Source organism: Canis lupus, chromosome 1 (genome assembly GCF_048164855.1).
Source record: "Canis lupus baileyi chromosome 1, mCanLup2.hap1, whole genome shotgun sequence".
Taxonomy (NCBI): Eukaryota; Metazoa; Chordata; class Mammalia; order Carnivora; family Canidae; genus Canis; species Canis lupus.
Window position 1 is genome coordinate 115,303,109 of NC_132838.1, and position 21,295 is coordinate 115,324,403.

A 21,295-nucleotide genomic window follows, 5' to 3' on the forward strand; every position below is an offset into this window, starting at 1 on the left:
AGTAAACCAGAGACAGATGAAAGCCAGGCAGGGGTTTCTTTCCCTTTACCCCGGATACCTGCGGCCGGATGATGTGGGCAGTATTGTGGGGGGGGGGGGGGGGGGGGGTAGGGGGGATATGTCTACGAGCCTCTTAACTTTGTAAGCAAGCTAGTGTGTAAGCACACCCGTCCAAGAGCCTGTGTGTAGGGAGGGGAACCGCACTGTTGGGGCTGTAGGGGAAGCAGAAGGCAGTCAGGACTCCCTGAAGGACTGGGGTAAGGAGTGGGGTCTTACCTGGGCTGCCTGGGTGGGTCGCGGCTACCCCCCGCCAGGCCCGTAGGGGTGCTGGAGCCTGAGGAGTACAACTTCGGGCGGTAGCCCTTGGCTTGGCCAGCAACCGCCGGGGCTGGTGAGACCTCCCGCCGTCTGTCTGTGTGGTGGGATCGCCCGGCGGTCTCACGTCCGCCCCCACAGAGGCCCATGCTTCCCGGGGGCTTGTGCGGCTTTGTCTGCCGGGGCACCTTGGCCAGGGACATGCAGCTGGGGCTGGAGGTGTACAGGGTAGTGTCAATGCCGCTGTCGCTGGAGCCACCCTTGGAGAGGGGGTCTTGCTCTGGCTCCAGGGGGTCCAGGGGGTCCAACCAGCGGTCGTCACTGTGGCTGCTGGATGCATTGCTGGAGAGGGTGTTGCTGCTGGAGTGACTGGAGTAGGGAGGCTCCCCCTGAAAGGCGAGAGACGTGTGTCATCTTCAACTCCACAGTTGGTGCAGACCTCCCCTCCCTGCGTCCTCCCCATACCTAAGCTCTGGCTCCCTCACTGATTGGCCACAGTACCTTGGATGAGCGGGATAGCTCTCCTGTGCCTCAGTTTCCACATCTGTAAAACTGGATGGTTGATAACTCACAGGGATATGGGCAAGGTGCTGCCCACGGCGCAGGCTTGACACATACAAAGCTGCGCTCCTGGCCTTCCCTCCCAGATCCGCCACTTCCCCCTCAATAAAGGCACCTACCTCCATCCCTTCAGCTGCCCCACATGAGAACGTTGGAGTCACCCTGGACCCTGCTTCTGCTCTCACACCCACATCCAGCCCAACAGCAAATCCTGTGGACTGCATCTTCAAGAGATCCAGGACCTGCCACTTGTCCTCCACGGCCCCACCCCGGGGCTGCCTGCCAGACCTCCCCCTGCATCATGGCAGCAGCCTCCTCCCTGGTCCTGCTGCCCCCAGTGTGCTCCCCGCAGGCAGCTAGAGGGAGGCTGTGAGCACCTGCACCATTTCATGTCCCTTCCCTGCTTAGACCCTTAGTATGGCTCCATTTCAGTCACAGGAAAAGCCAGAGTCCTCCCGGAGGCCAGGGGTGGTTGGGCCCACGTTCTCGCCTCTGACCTCATCTGTCCCTCACCTTGATCGATCTGCTCCAGCCAAATGGGCCTCCTCACTGTTCCCCGCACCTGTCAGGAATCCCCCCACCTCAGGGCCTTGGCACTGAGGCCTTGGTTACTCCTTCTGCCTGGAATGCTCTGCCCGAAGGAGTTTTCACGATTGCCCCTTACTTCACTCAGGCCTTCAGTCACCTCCCCAGAGGCCTTCACTGACCACCTCACCCTAACACAGCAGCGCCCATACTGTCTTCTCTCTGAACTGTGCTTTGTTTTTATTTCACAGCAAAGACCAGTTCCTGGTGTTATAGAACCTGTGTGTTCATCTGCTTCCTGCTTCTTGCCCACTGGGATGTCGGCTTTGTAAGCACAGAGGCTCATCTGTCCCCTCCACCACTGGGGTCCCAGGGGCCGGACACATTGTAAGGGCCCCTCAAACTCCTGTTGAGTGAAGGGATGCAGGCAGCCTGCTGAATGCTCAAAACAACCTACAACCTACTTTTCCCAGGCACACAGGGCTATGTTTCCCAGCTTCCCTTGCACTGTGATATGGCCACGTGGAGTTTTAATATTGATGGCCGGTGCAATGTAAGTGGAGATGATTCATGTCATTTCCAGGCTTGGGCCAGAGAGACTTCCCACATGATCCTCTCTTCCTCCCTCCCACCCCAACCTGCTGGAAAGAGGCAGGGACCCAGCAGAGGTCTGAGACCTGGGTTCCAGAATCATGAAACCCAGGAAAGAGGCTCACTGAAGACCACATTCAATTGTTGTATGAGGGAAACAGACTTCTACTGAGCGAGGTCACTGAGATTTGGGGACTGTCTCTTATAGCAGTTAACTTATTCCCACAGGTGACCCAGTGTGATGGCAATAGCAGGAGGGCCTTTGGGAGGTGATTAGATTATGGAAGTGGAACCCTCATGAAGAGGATTATAAAATCTCTATTTACATATTTATCTCTATATTTACATATTCCTCATGAGTGGGGTTATTAAAACCATGTATAGTATATACATTTATTCCCTTATACAGGAGACCCCAGGGAGCTCCCTCATCCCTTCCACCACATGAAGTAAGGAGGCCATCTATGAAGCAGGAAGTGGGTCTTCACCAGAGTCCTGATCTTAGACTTTCCGGCTTCCAGAAGTGTGAGAAATAAATTTGTCTTAAGTCACCCAGTCTTATTTTTGTTACACCAGCCTGAGCTGGTGAAGACGCCGAGCCAACCGTGACCAGTGTAATAATTGGGAAACTGCAGCACAAGGAAGTGCAGGGATTTTCTCATGATGACCTGGTCAGTGAGGGCTGGAGCCCGGCTGTGCATCTGGCTGGTTCTAGACCAAGCAGTTGGCCCCTCTGCTAGAGCAGAGGACGGCAAAGGTAGAGGATGTGCTCACATGTGGTGTTCAGAGGCCCACACCCAGGTGAAACTGCCCAGCACATAGCAGTCAGGGAGGTGAAGCAGCTGGCTCCGGCAGCCCTGGCTCCCCAGGGTTAGACAGGTGGGGCCCAGACTCACTTTGGAATGCCTGTTGGGGGAATCTTTGCCTGCTGCGTCCTGCCTGGAGGCGTGCTTGCTCCCACTGCTTCCAGCCATGGCTGAGAGCCGGGCCTGCGCGGGCACATGCCACAAAGGCTCTGCAGGAAGACAGGAGACACATCAGTAGTTAGAGGTGACTCAGGCTCTGGCCTGAGTCCACCTGAGGAATCTGGCACCCAAAATGGTCCCATCCCTCTGTTAGCTTGTCTGCTCAGGTCACACAGGACCACAACCTCATCAACTTATGTCTTGGGGTATAACCTGGGGTATAACAATATGACATGTTTACTAAGCACTTAGTATGTGTCAGACACTATTCTAGTGGTTTACATGGGTTAATTCATTGAAGCTGTAGGGACCATCCTCCATTGTCACTCCCAGAGAGGCCTGGACACATTTTCATCCTTACTGGCCTGTTCATTTCCTTTTCCCATTTTCCCATAGGATTGATGTCTTTTATCTTATTGCTGAGTGGGGTTCTTTATATATACAAGGTAGTAATCCTTTGCTGGTTAAACGTTCATAACTCATTTTGTTAAACAAAAATGGAATCACACTAAGCACTGTCCTACAATGTGACTTTTCACTTCATGTTACACTTACCTTTCATTTTATATCCTCCCAATACATCTTCACAAAATTGAATATAAAGTCATTTTTTAAAGATTTATTTATTATTCATGAGAGACACAGACTGAGAGAGAGGCAGAGACACAGGCAGAGGGAGAAGCAGGCTCCTCTCAGGGAGCCCGATGTGGGACTTGATCCTGGATCCGGGATCATGACCTGAGCTGAATGAAGGCAGGTGCCCAACCACTGAGCCACTCAGGCGTCCCATAAAGTCATGTTTTTAACAGCTGTATAGCATCCGGTCATGTGAACAGATGTCACTTTTAAACCAGTTTCCTACGGATGGACATTTAGATTATTCTCAAGTCTTCCTTACCACACTGTTTGGGTGGCTTTCCCTCTACATGTAGCCTTGACCAAGTGTGGGATTGTGTTGGGACAGGACTCCGCAACTGGAGTTTGTGGTCCCAGGTAAAATAGGTTTAAAATTGTGATGGCTGGTGTGGGGTGTGAATGAGTCTAAATTTCCAGGTAGTCAATATGCCTGAACTCAGCAACTGATCTTAAACACACACAAAAAACCCCAAAGTACAACTGTAGTGGAGGGCTAGTTAGTATCTATATATCTATCAAACACAAATGCACTAACAGGAGACAGAGGACCAGAACCCTGGTGGTCTAACCCCAGGGCTCCCACACTTTTGATCACTGCTGTATTAAAAATAATTATAATAAAGATGACTATAATGCACTTAACCTGTGTTAGGTTTTACTAGAACATTACCTTGCTGAATCTTCCTAGTAATAGGTTAAGGGGGATATTACACCACTTCCAAAAGATGAAGAATATCAAGACTCAGAGAGGTTAAGTACCTGGTCCGAGGTCCCAGAGAAAGGCCCTCAGACTTGTGCTGTCCACTCTTGTACCTTCTCCATGTTTCCCCAACAAGGACAATGCTGGCAATGATGGAGAGTATGTGCTTGTGGAACAAGAATCATCATTCTCTTAATGATGGGCTGGGGCCTGTGCTGAGGGCTGGGCAAGGGTGATCTCACTGGACCCCAAAACCATGCAGGAAGGAGAGACACTTAGGATATCCACCGCAGAAGCGGGATCTGAAGCCAGGACAGATGAGGTCACAGGGCTGACTGTGAACTTCCCACAGGGCCTGTTTGAGCCTGAACTCATGGCCACACGCCGCTGCTGCCAGTGCACCAGGGACCCAGGTTCCTGCTGGGGAAGGTTCCTGCTCTGGGTATGCTGAACATGGCTCCCAGGGCCACCACAGAGAACAGCCTGGTTGGCACAGTCAAGGGAGTCACTGTCCCTGTGGTGGCAGGGAGGCTGCCCACTTTACCTACCTCCTCTGCCTCTGGAGATGGTTTTCCTCTGTGGAACATCCTGCAGGCCCAGGAGGTACTAATTTCCTGGGAGGTGGCCAGATCATGCCGGAGACCAAGCCTGCAGCAGCCACATCCAGCCTCAACTACCACCTATCACACTGGTGACTCCCATTTTTCCATCTCTGGCTCAGACCTCTCCTGACTTCAGCCTTGTACATACGGTTGCCTCACAACACCTCCAGTGGGGGGGGGCTCCTGGGCATCTCCTGCCAAAGCCAACTCCTTATCTTTTTCCCAAATCTGCATCACTCACTGTCTTTCTTGTTCAGTCCATGTGGCTCCATGGTATCACTCTTGGCTCCTCTTGCTCTCATATCCACATAGAGGATTAGGAAATCCTGTCAACTTTACCTTCAAATGACCTGCCCATTTAGAACTTGCCTATTACGGTTCTGGAGTCCCAGGATCGAGTCCCGCGTCGGGCTCCAGGCATGGAGCCTGCTTCTCCCTCTGTCTGTGTCTCTGCCTCTCTCTCTACGTCTATCATGAATAAATAAATAAAATCTTAAAAAAAAAAAAAAAAAAGAACTTGCCTATCTCCCTCACCCCCATCCCCACCCTGCAAGGATCTATGGTCAGAAGGACCATATGAACACCAGAGTCAGGTCCCATCCCTCCTTTGGTCAGAAGGACCGAGCTCCTGTCCCGCTCCGAGTGAAGGACAGAGTCCTCCTCACATGCTCTGGCCTCATCACCTCCCTGACCTCATCTCCACCACCCTTTCGGCCACACGGCCTCCCTACTGTTCCTCCTGCACCTGCTGCTACCTCTTTGACCTATTCTCTTTCCCCAGAATGTTTTCCTCCTCGCTGACTCCCTTGCGTTTTTCTAACTTTGCCTGAAATGTGATTTGCTCCGAGATTCCCCCAAACCCTGTCCATCTCTCTCAGCACTGTGTTATAGTTTCCACTGGATACTCAGCATTAATGGTGATCATTTGCCATTGTGTGCCCATCTGTCGGCTCCAAGAAGGCAGGGAACATGCCTGTCTGGCTCACACCGTGTGTCCCTGGTGCCCAGTCTGGTGTTTACCATTAGCGACATGTCTAATGAGTGGAGGAATGAAGGACCAGATTCCTCTCCTCCCGGGCTGCCTCAGGGTCCTCAGCTCCACCCTTAGCAGGTCCTGATACTGAGCTCAATACTGGTTCTTTGGGTCAGTCCCTGTTGACTTCCTGGCTCTCCTGCTGGAATTATCTCCCTTGTCATGCTGGGCATGCGACAGATATGAACTCGGCTGTGAGAGATGTGCTAAACTGTGGCCAGGCACAGACTTGGAGCAGCTGGTGACTCATGGGCCACCTTCCCAATCTTGGTGCCCTAAAGCTTGAGAAATGCTCACACCCAATAGGTGAGGAGCTGGATGCTGTGTATGGACAGTGGGGGCTAAGGGGTGCTAGCACCCAACAGGTTTTGGTTCAATCTCAATTGTGCCTCTCACCAGCAGGCACCTCGCACAAGTGACAACCTTCCTGGGCCTCACCTTCCTCATTTCTTTCTTTCTTTAATTTTTTTTTTTTTTTAAATTCATGAGAGACACAGAGAGAGAGGCAAGGACAGGCAGAGCTCCTTGTGGGGAGCCCGATGTGGAATTTGATCCCAGGACCCCAGGATCACCACCTGAGCCGAAGGCAGATGCTCAACCACTGAGCCACCCAGGCATCCCTCATCTTCCTCATTCCTAAAATGGGGCAGTAAAAAGTGCCCACTACGGCATGTTCCTGAGATGATTGAATAAGAGGGCATGAGAAATACCTAGTACAGCGCCGGGCATATAAGCTCGCAGAACCATACTGCTGTTCTGTGATTGCTATCATCTGATCAGGGCTGGGCCAATCTCCACGTCTGTCAGGGGGCCTGATTCTCCCACCCTGAACTACCTTATCGCTGGGTCTTGAGCACATTCTAGGCTTCATGATGATTTCTAAACATAGACTGCCCTGATTTCTGTGTGTAGGGCACAGGGGGTGTTAAGTCAACTTGTAATAAAGTCCCAAAGAAGTAAAGGAGGAACCAAGTTCTAGGAGACAGAAGAAAGAAGGGAAGGACAATGTGAGTTTCTGCGACACCTTATTTGGGTGAACACTGGAAAAGTCCCCCCAGCCCCGGTTTTACACTTTGGTGTTGTAAGATCGCCAAGCAACACTTCTCTTTTTCTGATCGGGGTAGGGGAAAAAAGATGCAGATCTGCCTGTGTTGCAGCAAAGAGCACAGAACTCCAGGCAGAGGCAGGCAGGATCAGGTGTGCTGAGGAGGGAAGCAAGCCATGTGTGCAGGCCCCAGAGGCAGCAGAAGGGAGGGCAAGGTCGGGAAGGTGACCCGTCTGCCCGAAGTTCAACCATTTTCCCTGGTTTAAGGGAATTGTGGGGTTGGGGTGCCAAGGAACTCCCAGGGACAGGCAACCTCCTCCTTGCCCCAATGTGCCACAGGGAGCTGGTGATGTGCTGATGTGGTCATGCTCTGGAGCTGCCAGGAAGATTCTTGAACATTCTAAGAGGACAGCTCCACATCTCCCCCCTCCAATGTCAATGCTCTTTGACATTTCATTTATTTTCTTTTTTTTGAACCCACCCATTTATCCGGTAATTCTCGGACTTCAAAGGGGCTCCGAGTTTGTTATGTGAAATTGTATGTCAAACGTTCATCTAAGTGTGGATTAATCATCTTCCACAGGAGAATAGACAGATAAGAAGATGCTCAGTCTTGCCAGGCACATTAAAATCACAAGGTGATGCCACTACGTCCTCACCAGGACAGCCGAAGTGCAAAGGTTGGTGAGGACATGAAGAACTAGACTGCTCCTCTGTCCCTAGTGGGAGCAGGAAATAATTTGTCGCCCTGGGAAAAAGTGTGGCAGCTTCTTATAGGGTTAAACCTGCAACCCAGCAATTCCACCACCAAGCATACGCCCTAGAGAAATGTGAACATGTGCTCATCACAGACAAGTACAAGAATATTCCCAACAGCATGTGGCTAAACAGTCCCAATCTGGAAACAACCCAAATGTCCATCCACACCAGAACAGAGTAATAAACTGTGGGTCATTCATACAACGGAATACTACCCAGAAATCACACCGCTGCATACAACCATGTGGCTGACGCTCAAGAACACGACACTGGGTGACAGAAGCCAGACGTGCACACAGATGCATCTAACCAGCAGGGGTCTGTGTTTCATACACATGGAATTCAAAACGAGGCAGGAAGGAGTGTTTTGGATGTGAAGAGCAGGGCAGGGGTGGCCCACGGGGGGTGCTGACTGGGAGGGGCCTGGGGGGCTTTCAGAGGCTGGCCACGCTCAGCCTCGGACCCTGAGTGTGGGGTGTGCGCGTGTTCACTTTGCATGTTCTCATGCTGGACACTCATGATCTGGGCTCTGGTCTCAGCATGTGCTGTACATCTCTAACATTGGGAAAAGAGCACAGGAGGGTTTATGCAATGAAAAGCTCCAGAACGCAGTTGGTTCTGCTCCCTGACAGCACCACTTATAGTTCGTTTTCAGCTCTTTCCCTGGGAGGTCGCCACCCCCGCACCACACATCTGGACGCTGGCGCCTGCATGAATGCCATCTGCCAATGCCCTGGCGGGATGGAGATAGGATCAGGCTCACCGGTCCCTGCTGCTCTCTGGGGTGACCTCCCTAATCTTACGTGGGGCTCCAACAGCTTTCTTTTGTGTTCTAATCATCACTGGCAGGAGGAGGGGTAACACCTGGCACATTCTAAGAGGTCCTGCTGGGCAAGGCAGGCGGGCACAGCTGGCCTGGGGAGGCCATACCTGGCTTCTGACGCTCCATGGTGCTCTCCTGGCTGGTCAAGCCGCCCGAGGAGGAGTCGCCGCTGGACATCCCATCGTGGCTGAAGTGAGGATCGAAGGACAGCAGTGGGTGTGAGGCGGCTGCATACCTGCAGGGGAGTGAGAGGAGGGCAAGCACAGGGTGAAGTGCGGGTGTGTCAAAAACCACCCAAGCCCGAGACTTGCTCACTGGTGGGTTTTAAATGCACTGGAGGCTCTGCATGGAGGGGAGGCGAGATGAGTAATCCTGGAAACGTGCTATTAGCTGAGGGTCAGGAATGAGTCTCGCCTGGGAAGCATGCCAGGGAGTGCAGGGCAATGCAGGGTCCTTCAAGGAAGGAGGGGTGGAAGCCACTTGGGTGGAGGCCCTACTGGTAGGTTCCTCGGGGTCCTGTTTCTTGGCTGGGAGATGGGATAAGCTGTTGTGAGCAGCCCCGCCTCCCAGGCCTGTCTTGGGCTGAAGCATCTGTAGCTACAGGAGGCCCAGAGCTGACTGACTGATGTCCTGTGCGCCCAATGCTTAGCCAGAGGCTAACACACACACACACACACACACACACACACACACACACACACACACACACACAGCTGTGACAGCTGGCCAATAGGCCCGAACTCGGGGCCTGTCCCTCTGCAGGAGAGAAGCCACCTCCTCAGGCTTCAGAATGAGGCAGTGCAGGGCTCGAACCCCAGGGTCATCCCTCACTAGCTGTGTGGCTTTGGGCAAGTGCTCACTCGTCTGGGCTGCAGTTTCTCTATATGAAAAAAATGGGATAATGCCATTTGCTACTTCACAGGGTTGCAGGGTAGATGAAAGACCTAAGTCATCCCCTAGACAGAGATTCTCCTGGAGGCTGGCTCTGACCCGCAGGGAGGGCTGAGATCCAGGGGGGGCACAAGGCAGAAGGTTCTTCCTCTGGCCTCACATCCCAGCTGCATTGGTTCTATACCCCAGAATGAATCCTAAGGGTACCTCTAACATCCATCCTATCAGATCAGAGCCAGTCATGACTAAAGCCTTTCTCCCTGCCTGGGGTTGGTTCGGGAAGGCACATGAGGACACGATCTTGGTTGATGTGAGAGGATGGGAGAGTTATAAGGATTCTCAGAAAATACTTCCGGCCCTCCACCTGACAAGCACGCAGCAGGATGGCACTTCCTGGCCCCTTGAGATTGGCGGGGTGGGGTCTGGGCCTGGCCTTGTCAATGAGCTGTGAAGGAAGTAACTTGGGGCCGTTGGCTGCTCTGGCAGCGTGGGTCCCCAGGGGGGCCCTACCAACCAGCAGTGGAACTGCAGTGTGGGGGCGAGATACACCTCTGCTGCTTTAAACACCTGACATTTTCAGGTGTTTGTGACTGGCATGAGGGAAGTGTGCTGGGGAGGGCTTCCCAGTTCCTAAGAGAGATGACGAGGAAGGATGGCTTCTCTTCTTCGTCTAGGTAGGACTGGATCCAGAGAGAACACCACGAGATGCTGCGCCCGCCGCCCCCCCCCCCCCCCACCTGTTTGAGGATGAGGCCAACCCTGAGGGTAGAGGACAAAAGGTGGATGTTGTCAAAATGCTGGATTAACCCTCCCAGGAACCTGACCTACTTCTAAGACTCCTCTTCTGTGAGATAACAAATTCCTACAATGCCTGAGCCAGTCAAATTTCAGTTACTTGCAGCCAGAAGCACTCCAGTGACACAAGGCCCCATAGTTCAGGAGAGTTATTTCATCTCCACTAATAAAGCGGATTTTGTGGTTCCCCATTTGGTTCCTTTCGTCTATATTTGCAGCTCTGGACGTCTCCAGGGTCATCCTGCCAGCCTAAAGCCAGGGCTGTTTCTGCAAAGATCAACTCTAAACCCCTCAGCAGCAGAGGGGTGCTCCTTAGGAGCGCTGACTTCCTGAAAACTCATCTCTATCCAGCTGCCAAGAAAATACGTATTATCCCCACCCTCCCAAACCCTGACCTCTAATGCCTCCAAGGAAGGAAGACAGAGCCCAATCAAGAAAAAGTATAGCAGTATCCAATACTGACTTATCAGGCAGCCAAATGCCTGGTATAATGTGGCTCCATCATAGTGGGAAATTGGAAGTGTGGATGCGTTTATCCCATTTTCTCAAAATGCCTGCATCAAATCTCGAATCCTGAAGGAAACGTCAGTGGTGGCTGGGGTCAGCCAGAGGGAATTGGAAGGTATGAGTGGAGGCTCCTCCAGGATCTATCGTCTGCGTCTGCCTTGGTAACAGAATCCTGGTTGTATCTGGCGCTGCAACGTAACTGGTTAACAGACTGCGCTTCCAGGCCCTCTTGCAGTTCTGGCTCATGATGAAAGTGTCACATGTGACTTCCAGGAAATCTCTGGAAGTGTGCTGTGGGTGTCTCTGCCTCATCAGGTCCTTAAGGCCAAAGCTCCAGCAGCCACCTTAAGACCAGTAGGCAACCAGCCAAGGATGGCAGAGCATAGGTGAGGAGGGGCCTGGGTCTCTGACCACGTTGGGGAAGAAAAGAAAGAAAGTGTCTTGTCTGAGTCATTGTTTTTTCTATTCTGCAGCTAAACCTAATCCTAACTGACAGACGGCCTGTAGCTGCAAGTGTTTCACCATGCTTCGCCGCTCAGCTACTGTCCTCCACGAAGACAACCTGTGTTTTGTGCAATCGCCTAATTCGCTAATGAACCTTGTTAATCCTGATGTGTAAACTGACTGGCCTATGCTGCTCATTCTTTGGGGTTCAGTTATGTCCCCATTGGGGGCCACTTCGATCTCTGCCAAGTGCTGGTCAAGAGGACAGGAAATCTGGATGCGCCAGTATCTTACCAGGCACGGCTCCGGGGAAAAATCTCTGGAAGAAGAGATCAGAGCTATCCGCAAACCCATTTGAGAAATGTTTAAGTCTTCTATTTTTTTCTTGGAAGATGACATCACTTTAAAGATAAACGACTGGGCTTGGGTGAAAGACTCACTTGCTACAGTTTTTGGGCATTTTCAGGCAGAAGCTGCTGTGCCTAGAGCCGGGGCCATGAGGGGAGGGCGTGCGGGTCAGCAGGGTCGAGCTAATGGGACGGGGCTTGGAGCTTCCTCCACGGCCACAGAGGAAAGTACAGAGACAGATGTGAACGTGGGCACGAGCCTCTCCGGAGGGGAGGGCTCCAGCCTGCTGTGCCAGTCTCCTACATCGACTGATGCAACAAGGCATGGGGAGGGCGTGGACAGTGTCACCATTACTGGCTGCCACACCGACCACCAGGACCATCTTTGTTGGTTAAGCACAGGTTCCCCCCCTGTAGGGGCCATCCCTCAGCCACTGTGACTTGAGTAACTCCTCATAGTTTAAGACAGCCATGCGGGGCAGCCCTGGTGGCTCAGTGGTTTAGTGTTGCCTTCAGCCCAGGGTATGATCCTAGAGACCCGGATTGAGTCCCACGTCAGGCTCCCCGCGTGGAGCCTGCTTCTCCTTCTGCTTGTGTCTCTGCTTCTCTCTCTCTCTCTCCCTGTCTCTCATGAATAAATAAATAAAATCTTAAAAAAAAAAAAAGAAAAAAAGACAGCCATGCGGGTCCACTGTGACCTGCCAGGGGCAGGTTCAAGGGAAGGCAAATGACCCAGCTCCTTTTCTCTTAAAAACAAAGAGAAGCTCTTCCCTCTTTTTCTCTGCAAGGAACTGATTTTGCTTGAGGCCATGACAGCCAGGTCCCTGAGGACTTTCCAGAACAATTAAGTAGCCCTTACAGCTGCCCTACCTGTGGCCTTACTGTGTCATGATAAATCCCCTTCGGTGCCTCATGCCTTCTCGAGTTAGGTGTGCTGTCACTTGCAGTCAAATGCCTCCTCACCAATGTACCACTCTCTATGGAGCCAGCAGAGAAAAAAGGGGGGAAAAAAAAAGCCAGCCAGGGGGTCTTGGCGAGCAAATGTCTAGGGTCCAGGCCAGCCCCACACCGCAGGCTTGCTGAGCCAGGCACACAATTCTGCCCAATGCTCTATCCTGAGTTTGGTGGTTTGCTCACTTTGCAGACGAGAGTGGCAAGCTCCTGAGGACAGGGACAGCATGTGCCGGCCTCTGACCCCCAGCTGCCAGGACAGGTGCTGCAGGGGGCAGGTTCAGTCATCACCATCAAGGAGCACTTAACTAGTGCCAGGCACAGCTCTGAGTGCTCTGGAGGGTTTTCTTCCTTGAAGATTCTCAGTGCTGCTCAGGGACAGACCTTCCATATGTGAACAAATTCGGGATGCAGAGAGGGGAAGTCACTTGCATGAGCTCACATGGCTGATAAAGGGCGGACCATGTACAGAAGGGCCCTCACAATATTAAGAGCTTGATGAATTTGGCAAGTGGCAGGCCTGCTGGAGACAGCAGGGGACAGAGAGGAGTCCTGAGTGGGGGATGTCCTGCCTGGGCTGGAATGTCTGGCTGGGCTCACACAGTTCCAGGACCTCATGGGACAGCTGTGCAGAGGGAGGAGGGGAAAGGGGAAAGGAGCTGAGGCTGAAGGTCACGGGAGCAGCCCTGGCCTGGCCACATGCTGAGGACTGGCTGTGAAAGACATTTCCGAGGTTTTAGGGGATATGCTGTGCTAGCATTGTTTTGCAAAACTTGGAAACCAGATGTAGACAGAGATGATGTGTCACTGTGGGGTGGGGACTCCAGGAGGGATCGTGTACTTTACTCCGATTTGGAGGATAAACTCAGTCCTTTGGCAGGACAGGTCTCTTGGGTCAATGTCTGCTCTCCAGAATCACACGGGCCTGGGTTCCTGTCGCAACTCTGGCCCTTCCTGGAAGAGTGATCCTGACCATGTGAATTCACCTCACTCACTCTATATCCCCTCTGTGAAATGGGATGATTAAGTACCCACCTGTGTAGTCCCTGGCAGCACTCACTGAGATCAGGTATATAGCTCAATGGAACAGACCAGAGAAGTCAGAAGCAGACCTACACAAATGTGCCCAATTAATTCCCCTTTCCAAAGATCTTCTGCTTTAAAGAGCAAAAGGAATGCAATGGAAGAAGGAGGGCCTTTTCCAGAAATGGTGCCGGAGCAAATTGGATGTTGGTAGGCCAAAAAAGTTACGTCAACCTAAGCCTCTCACTTTATGCAAAAATTAACTCAAAATGGATCATGGACTTCAATGTGAAATATAAAACAAAACTTTGAAGGGCACCTGGCGGGCTCAGTCGGTAGAGCATCTGACTCACTCTTGATATCAGGGTTATGAGTTCAAGCCCCACCTTGGGCGTGCAGCCTACTTTGAAAAAATAAATAAAACTTCCAGAAAAAAATGAGAAAATCTTCAGGACCCAGGTCTGGGCAAAGAGTTCTTAGACTTTACACCAAATTGTGAACTATAAGAGGGAAACAATCTAACTCGGACCTCATCAAAATTGAGACTTTTTGTTCTGCTACAGATTCTGTTAAGGGGATGAAAGGATCCCCCTCCTTAACCCCCCCACCCTCCTGCCAAAAGGCGAAAGGACAAATTAAAGACTGGGAGAAAATATTTGCAAATCACACAGCTGACAAAGAGCTCGTGCCTACTGTATATAAAGAACTCTCCAAAGCTGAAAAAAATGTTGACTTCAATTAGAAAATGGGCAAAAGACATGCATGGACACCTCTCTAAAGAGATAAACAGCTGGCAAATAAGCACCCGAAAAGATGTTCACCATCATCAGCCAGTACAGAAATGCAAATTAAAATCACAATGAGATCTTGTTACACACCTATCAGAACAGCTACAATGAAAACCAGTGAGGACACCTAAAGCTGGGGAGGATGTGGAGAAGCCTGATCACTCACACACTGTCGGGCGGAGTGTAAAATGGTACAGGCTCTCTGGAAAACAATTTGGCAGTTCCTTTTAAAACTAAAAATGGACTCACCACACGGTAAGCAATTGTATTTTTCCCCCCTAAGCACTTCTCTACGTGCAAAGCACAACAGCACACCCATTCACTCAAGTAATACTGTCCTCTGTGTGCTGAGCAAGTAGCACTCTTAGAAGCATCGCTCCCTGCCCCCCAGCCTTACTGAGCCATAGTTGACAAATAAAACCGTAATACATTTCAAGTGTACGATGTGATGATTTGATAGATGTACGTACATAGTACGAAATGATAGCCACAATCAAGTTAATGAGCACATCTCTCATCTCACAGAGTTACCTTAATTGGGTGACAATGCTTAAAATTTACTCTTAGCAGATTTCAAATGCACAGTACAGAATTATTATTATTTTTTAAGATTTTATTTATTTATTCATGAGAGGCACAGAGAGAGAAAGGCAGAGACATAGGCAGAGGGAGAAGCAGACTCCATGCAGGGAACCTGATGCGGGACTCGATCCTGGTACTCCACAGGATCATGCCCTGAGCTGAAGGCATATGCTTAACCACTGAGCCACCCAGGTGTCCTCAGAATTCTTAACCATAGGCATCACACCTCTATGTACATTATATCTGCTGAACTTACTCCCCTTATAACCAAAACTTTGTACCCTCTGACCCAAATCTCCCCATTTCCCCCACCCCAGCCAATCACCACTCTACTCCATCTTTTCTAGGAGTTCAATTGTTTTTTTTTTGATTCTCTGTATTAAGTGACACCATCTAGCATTTGTCTTATTCTATCGATTTATTTAACTTAGCATAATAACCTCCAGGTTCATCCACGTTGTTGCAAATGGCAGGACTTCCTTTCTTTATGGCTGAATAATATCCCATTGTGTATATATATCACATCCTCTTTATCCATCCATCAACAGATGCTTAGGTTGTTTCCATATCTCAGTAAGCAATTGTATTCTTGGGCATTTATTCCAGGGAAAGAAAAATGTATTTTCCTACATGTTCCGAGTATGAATGTTGATAATAGCTCAAGCGAGCATGAATGTTTAGAATAGCCCAAGCCCAGAAACCACCCAAATATCCTTTGATAGGCGAATGGTTGGTTATACAAACTGTGCTAGTTCCATACCATGGAATACAGCTCGGCAATAAGGAACTGACTACTGATACGCACAACAGCTTGAATGAACCTTATGGAAATTATGCTGGGTGAAAAAGAATCTCAAAAGGATATACACTATGCGATTCCTTATTATATAACATCTAAGAAATAGCAATAGAGATGCAGAATAGATCAATGGCTGCCAGAGATTAAGGAGGGGGCAGCTATAAAGGGGTAGCAAGAGGGAGCTCTGTGGTGATGGTACAGTTGAGTGTGTAAATTGTGGTGGTGGTTACACAACTGTACGCACGTGACAAAACTGCACAGAGCCACACACACACATACATGTGTGACTGGTGAATTCTGAATAAGCTCTAATGCCTTGCTTTGCTATTTGTATGGGGGAGGTTGGGTGAAGGGTTCATGGAGCTCCCTGTACATTTCTTTGCAACCTCTCATGAACCTGTAATTATTTCAGAAGTAAAAAATAATAATAAAGGGAAGGGACAAAGACTTTAGCAAAAAATGCTCCTGGACTTCTCAGTAACATCATTCTCACCACCTCTGTTCTTGGTCAATCACTTGGTACCAACTGACGTTCCAGCGTCAGCCACTGCTGCTGCCCAGGTGCCCCCACACCCCCGGATCCTCTCCATTCCTCCTGTATTCTACACCATTCTGCTTATTCATGTAAGCTTTTGCTCTGTCTAGAATGACTTTCTCCCTTTTCTCTGCAGCAAACTCCTACTTAATCTCTCAAAGCCCTATTCAAATGTTGCCTCCTCCAGGCAGCCAACCTAGACCTCTGGGGCTGGGCTGCGCTCCCTCTTCCAAGGCCTCAGTCTATGAGAGTGCTCGATGTGGTGTGCATGGCTTCCAGGGCGCTCTATCCACCATAGCCAGCAGACTGTGAGCGAGTACCTCAAATAGTTCTGTGGCCCTGGCACACAGACGGTGCCTGAGACTCTGCCGAATGAAGGCTGAATGGTGGGGGCCAGAAAATGGAAGAGGAAGTGTGTTTTCCCCAATTTTATGGCAGAGCCCGAGAATGAGACAATGGTTTAGGTCAGCGGCTCTCAACGTGTTCCTCGGACCAGTAGCATCACTCTTGCACATTCTATACTCCAGGCCTACCAAATTGGAGCCTCAGGGGCGAGACCCAGGAAATGTTTCAAGGCCTCCTTCTGGGTGATCCCAAGGCATGCTGAAGATTGGGACCCACTGGCTTAGTGGGCTGATCCCTCTTACAGCAGGGGCTCCCCTTTTAACAAACTCACACGCTCACCCTGTCCTTTCATCAAATAGATCCTGAGGACCTACCACATGCCAGCCCCTGTGCTGCATGAGGGTCATACAAAGATGAACTGGGAAGGCCCCGGATCTTGAAGATGCGCTCACACACACACATGTGAGCACACAAATTCTTAACGTGGCTAACAGCACGGGGAGCACTCAAGCCCACAGTCAGGAAATACGCAGGGAACTAAGGGGCAGAGTGGCAGCACCTCATCTAGGGCTGGGGGAGGTTCAGGGAAGACTTCCCAGAGGAGGAGCATCAGCGCTTAAGCTGGCAGGATGGGGGAGTGTGGGGTGAAGAGTGTGAAGAATGTGTAGGCAGAGGGAGAACACGGAGGAGGGCTCTGAAATTCAGAGAGCCTACCTAGGAAAGTGAAAGCGACCAGTGAGGATGATGTGTGGCACTCCACAAGGCTGGAGAGGCGGGCAGGGCCTGGTGACTACAGGGACGTCCCCAAGCTATGTCCTGAGCGCTGTGGGACATGTGGGAGGGTCTGAAGCAGGGGACAGACATGGCCAGATAGAGGTGGCCAGGGTGGGGCTCTGGGGAAAGGAGAAGGGGGTGGGAAGCAGAGCTGCTTAGGAGGCTGAAGGGATGGACTATGGTAGGGGGGTTGGAGGAAGGGAGACATCCAGGATGAAGCCTGCGGCTTTGGCCTGAGCACTGGGTATGGTCAATCTGCCCCTGACGGAGGCAGGCATCCTGGAGGACAAAGGGCACAGGGCACCAGGGCTGAAGGCAGTTGGAGAGCTTGGGTTTATCCTGATGGCACAAGGGAGCCATGGGGGAGCCTGGGATATTCCTCAGGCTGCCAGACTGGAGAAGGGTGCAAGGGGACAGGAAAACTGGGTAATGCTGGTAGCCTGGTCTTAGGGAGCAGAGTTGGAGTGGTTGCTGCCATGCTAGAAGGCAGTCAGTCTTGCTTAAGCCAAGTGATACAGGTGTCAAGAAAACACAGCAGAAATCCTGCCATGAAGAAAGTCAGGAGTGAGTCATGTCCAGGGCAGCTCGACCCTAAATCTCAACAAACAACCCCTCCTCCTAAAGGTGCTCTGATGACCTTCAGGGATCCAGAAACCCTATAAAATGGCAAATCACCTTCTAGGGCCTGTGCATTTCCTGGGGAAGGATTCCCAGCTTTCATCAGATTCCTTAATTTGGAAAGAATGGAGAGATGCTGACCTTTCTGGGGATGGCTTGTATCTCGTGTAGGTGGCCGAGCCGGGGGTGGAGAAGCTCCCAGAAGGCTGTCGGTAGGGAGGGACTTTGTCGGCCCCTGCTGGTGATGCTGTGTAAGGGGTTTCTGGGAAGCTGACAGGCCTGGAACAGAAACGGGAGCGAGGGGTGAGCTGAGGATACCCTTGCCCTCAGAGGGGGAAGACAGATCTCTCCCTCAGGCCCAACCACATCCCATCTGATTCGTCCACCACTCTCCCATCAGGATGGAGGGAGAGCTGCTGAGAGCAAAGGACGGTGTCCAGGAGCGGGGATACCCCTTGGGTCCCCCACCCCCTTCCCCCTTGCAGCTGTGCCTGCCCCTCAGCTTCTGGGGCCTATGGAGGCCTGACAGGGGCCATTGAAGCTAGATGCACCTCTGCAAGCCAGATTCCTTCATTTCCTGGAAATTCTTCTTTATTTTTAAATATATACTATATTCAAAATAATTCATCTGTAAGGCACACACCATCCTAATAAAACAAACTCCCAAAGCTACTACCCAACCCGAGGCCCAGGATGGCTCCACCACGATGCGTCTGCCTGTGGCCTTTCCCCCTTCCCTGCCTCCCCCAGAAGTGAGCACTGCCCTGAATTCTGTGCTTATCGGTCCCTTGATCTTTTAAAAAAATATATAGTTTTAATCATCCATGGTATGGTGGATATCCAGCTTCAGACACGGAGCTCTGCAGCTCTGGGCCCTCACACAAGAGGCTCATAATGAAAATGTGAGGGAAGAGAGGGAGGGAGGAAGGGAGGCACAGGGATGAGGAGTGGAGAAGGGGAGGAAAGAGACCTAGGAGAGGAAGAGGCTGGACAAAAGAGCAAGCAGGGAGCAAAGGGCAAAGCACGGAGGCAGAGCAGAGGGAGGCAGAGCAGAGGGACGGGGGTGGCAGGCCTTATCAGTCCTTACCTCTTGCTGTGCAGGGGTTGGGGCTCCCGGAAGGGGACCATGGGGGTCTGCTTCGGGGGCCGGCTCAGGGACTGGGCGTGGCCGGGGGTGCCGGGGTTGGCCCACTTGGAGGCTGGTAGAGAGTTGTGGGAGGCAGGCCCGCTCCACTGCCAGGGGGCATTGCTGCGGTAGGGGGGCCGGCTCCCGGGAGGCACGCTCTCCGGCTCCGTCTTGGGCTCCGAGGTATTCATGTCATAGGTCTCCAGCCACCCCCTGGGGAGAAAAACAGCATCACTCAGAAGGGCCCTGATGCACCGGCACACATGCCTGCGGCCCGGGGGAGACCGCTGCCTTGTCACCCGGGCCGGGGTGGCGTGGCCAAATCTGAACCACGGGGGCCTGCTGTAAAGGCCGAGCAGGTGCCCTTTAAAGGTCTGCGGTCTGAAACCACAGCTCAGAGAAGTCAGTCAGGATAGGGCCTGACACGGAGGCTCTGACCGCTTGGGCCCTCTCCCTCACCTCCTCTCTGCTCCTCACTCTGTCGTCTTCCTTCCTCTCCCTTCTCCCTGACCCAGGCCTCAAGTGGACCAGTGTCCCCCATGGAATGGCTCAGCCTCCCTCCACCCCCCACCCCCGCAGCGGTACTCGGGGCCAGAAAGGCGGATGCCCTCAGAATCAAAGGATAGTATCCGCCTTGTTCCAAAGAAGCTCAAAGGCAGCTAGAAGAGGAGCAGGTGACCTACTTTGCAGGGTGGTTAAAAAAAAAAAAAAAAAAAAAAAGCCATGAAATCCAGAACCTTGAAATAGATGCAGCAGGGCCTGTGACTCCCCCCAGACCAGGCTGGCACACACCCCGCAGTGTTCCTGGCTCGGGGCGGGGAGAGCCTCGCGCCAGGCTGGCATTCGCCACCGCCACTGTGGTGCAGCACGGGAGGGGGCCCTGAGTCCAAAGAAGGGGCCGTGCTCAGGAAACCCACCTCCTAGCAGCTGTGGGAGCTGGGCTTGGAGGCGCCCTCAGCCTAGAAGCCCTCATGCCCTCATCAAGCTGATCCTCTGTGGCTCTCCTGAGTCCTCTGGAGCCCAGGGGAACTCTCAGGACTGGCAAAAGATGTGGTGCGTGGCTGCTGAGTCTTCAAAAGGTGACACCTGGGCCCAACACGCTGTGCCCTTCAGCAACATTAGGGTCAGAGCTCCTTCTGGCGATCTCTCTGGGTTGGGAGGTAGCCGTGCCTCCCCTGTACCATATGAGGAATGACAACACAAACATCTAGCAGAATCCATAGGTGTGCCAGGCCTAGGTGGAGCTAGACAAGGGTACCATCAACTTCTACACCCCTTCACCCAGGAACCCGTCTGTGTGCTCTGTGGGGCTGACCCCACTTCCTGGCTCCAGGTATGAGCATGTCACCCAGGCCTGGCCAATAAGAAACTCTTCCTCCCTCTCAACCCCCTGCCCCTAACACAATGATTGGCACAGGACTGTCATGTGCCCTATGTGGGGCCCATCAGAGATGGTATGGCCTCTGGAACTGTTTCTGTGGGAAAGATCTAGTGCACTGGGGCTGCTGTGCTGGGGAACCCTAAGCTGAAACTGTGAAGAAGGGTGGGTCATCTTTGTCCCACGAAATGGGAGATGGCCTGAGAATGACAGCAATGGAGAAAAGGAGACAGGTGACAAAGATTCCTAATGAGGGTGTTTGAGTCCCTAGAACTGGCCACATCTCTATCTTGCTCTGTCTCCTAGTTTGTCAGATAGGAAAACCAGGAAACTCTTTTTTTTTGCTTCACCAAGTTTGAGTTGGTTCTCATGTTGGGAATTAGAATCCCGATCACTACAACCGCAATTTTCAGAAAAGTAATCTGAGGCACAGAGACGGTAAGTAACCTGTCCAAGGTCACACAGCCAGTAAGAGGCAGAAACTGGATTTAAATATTGTCACTTGACTCCAAAGGCCCCAACTTCAACAACCGCACACAAAGGCCCACTGAAGAATGGTTTGGGAGCCAGTAAGCAGGTTTCTAGGGTCCCTGACTTCTCTCCCAGTTACTGACAGTGTGGCCTTTGGTCAGGAGCCCTTGGGTATAATCTCAAGGAGAGAAATATTATCCAGTCATCTTGAAGGCAGCATAAGGTGGTGGAGAGCCAGGGCTTTAGGGCCAGATGGCCAGCTCAGACCCCAGCCTTGCCACGTACAGCCTGTACGGCCTGGGTGAAGGATTTCCTTCCAGAACCTGTTTCCTCACTGTAAGACAGTGGTGGCTGCAGGCATTCTAG

The 21,295-nt window shown here is 51.8% G+C and overlaps 1 protein-coding gene across 7 annotated transcripts in view; it reads right to left on the reverse strand.

Annotated features, from left to right (window-relative positions):
• SIPA1L3 (signal induced proliferation associated 1 like 3) overlaps positions 1 to 21,295 on the reverse strand; it is a 235,052-nt gene that overhangs the window by 39,702 nt on the left and 174,055 nt on the right. For 6 of the 7 annotated variants that reach the window (XM_072779651.1, XM_072779621.1, XM_072779638.1 and 3 more), the window contains 6 exons: positions 19,042 to 19,293; positions 18,096 to 18,233; positions 8,663 to 8,790; positions 5,265 to 5,363; positions 2,889 to 3,007; positions 277 to 704 (listed from right to left, as the gene is read on the reverse strand). In XM_072779651.1, coding sequence (XP_072635752.1) covers positions 277 to 704; positions 2,889 to 3,007; positions 5,265 to 5,363; positions 8,663 to 8,790; positions 18,096 to 18,233; positions 19,042 to 19,293 — 1,164 coding nt within the window. The remainder of the gene's footprint in view (positions 1 to 276; positions 705 to 2,888; positions 3,008 to 5,264; positions 5,364 to 8,662; positions 8,791 to 18,095; positions 18,234 to 19,041; positions 19,294 to 21,295) is intronic. The other variant, XM_072779648.1, reaches the window with a different exon arrangement.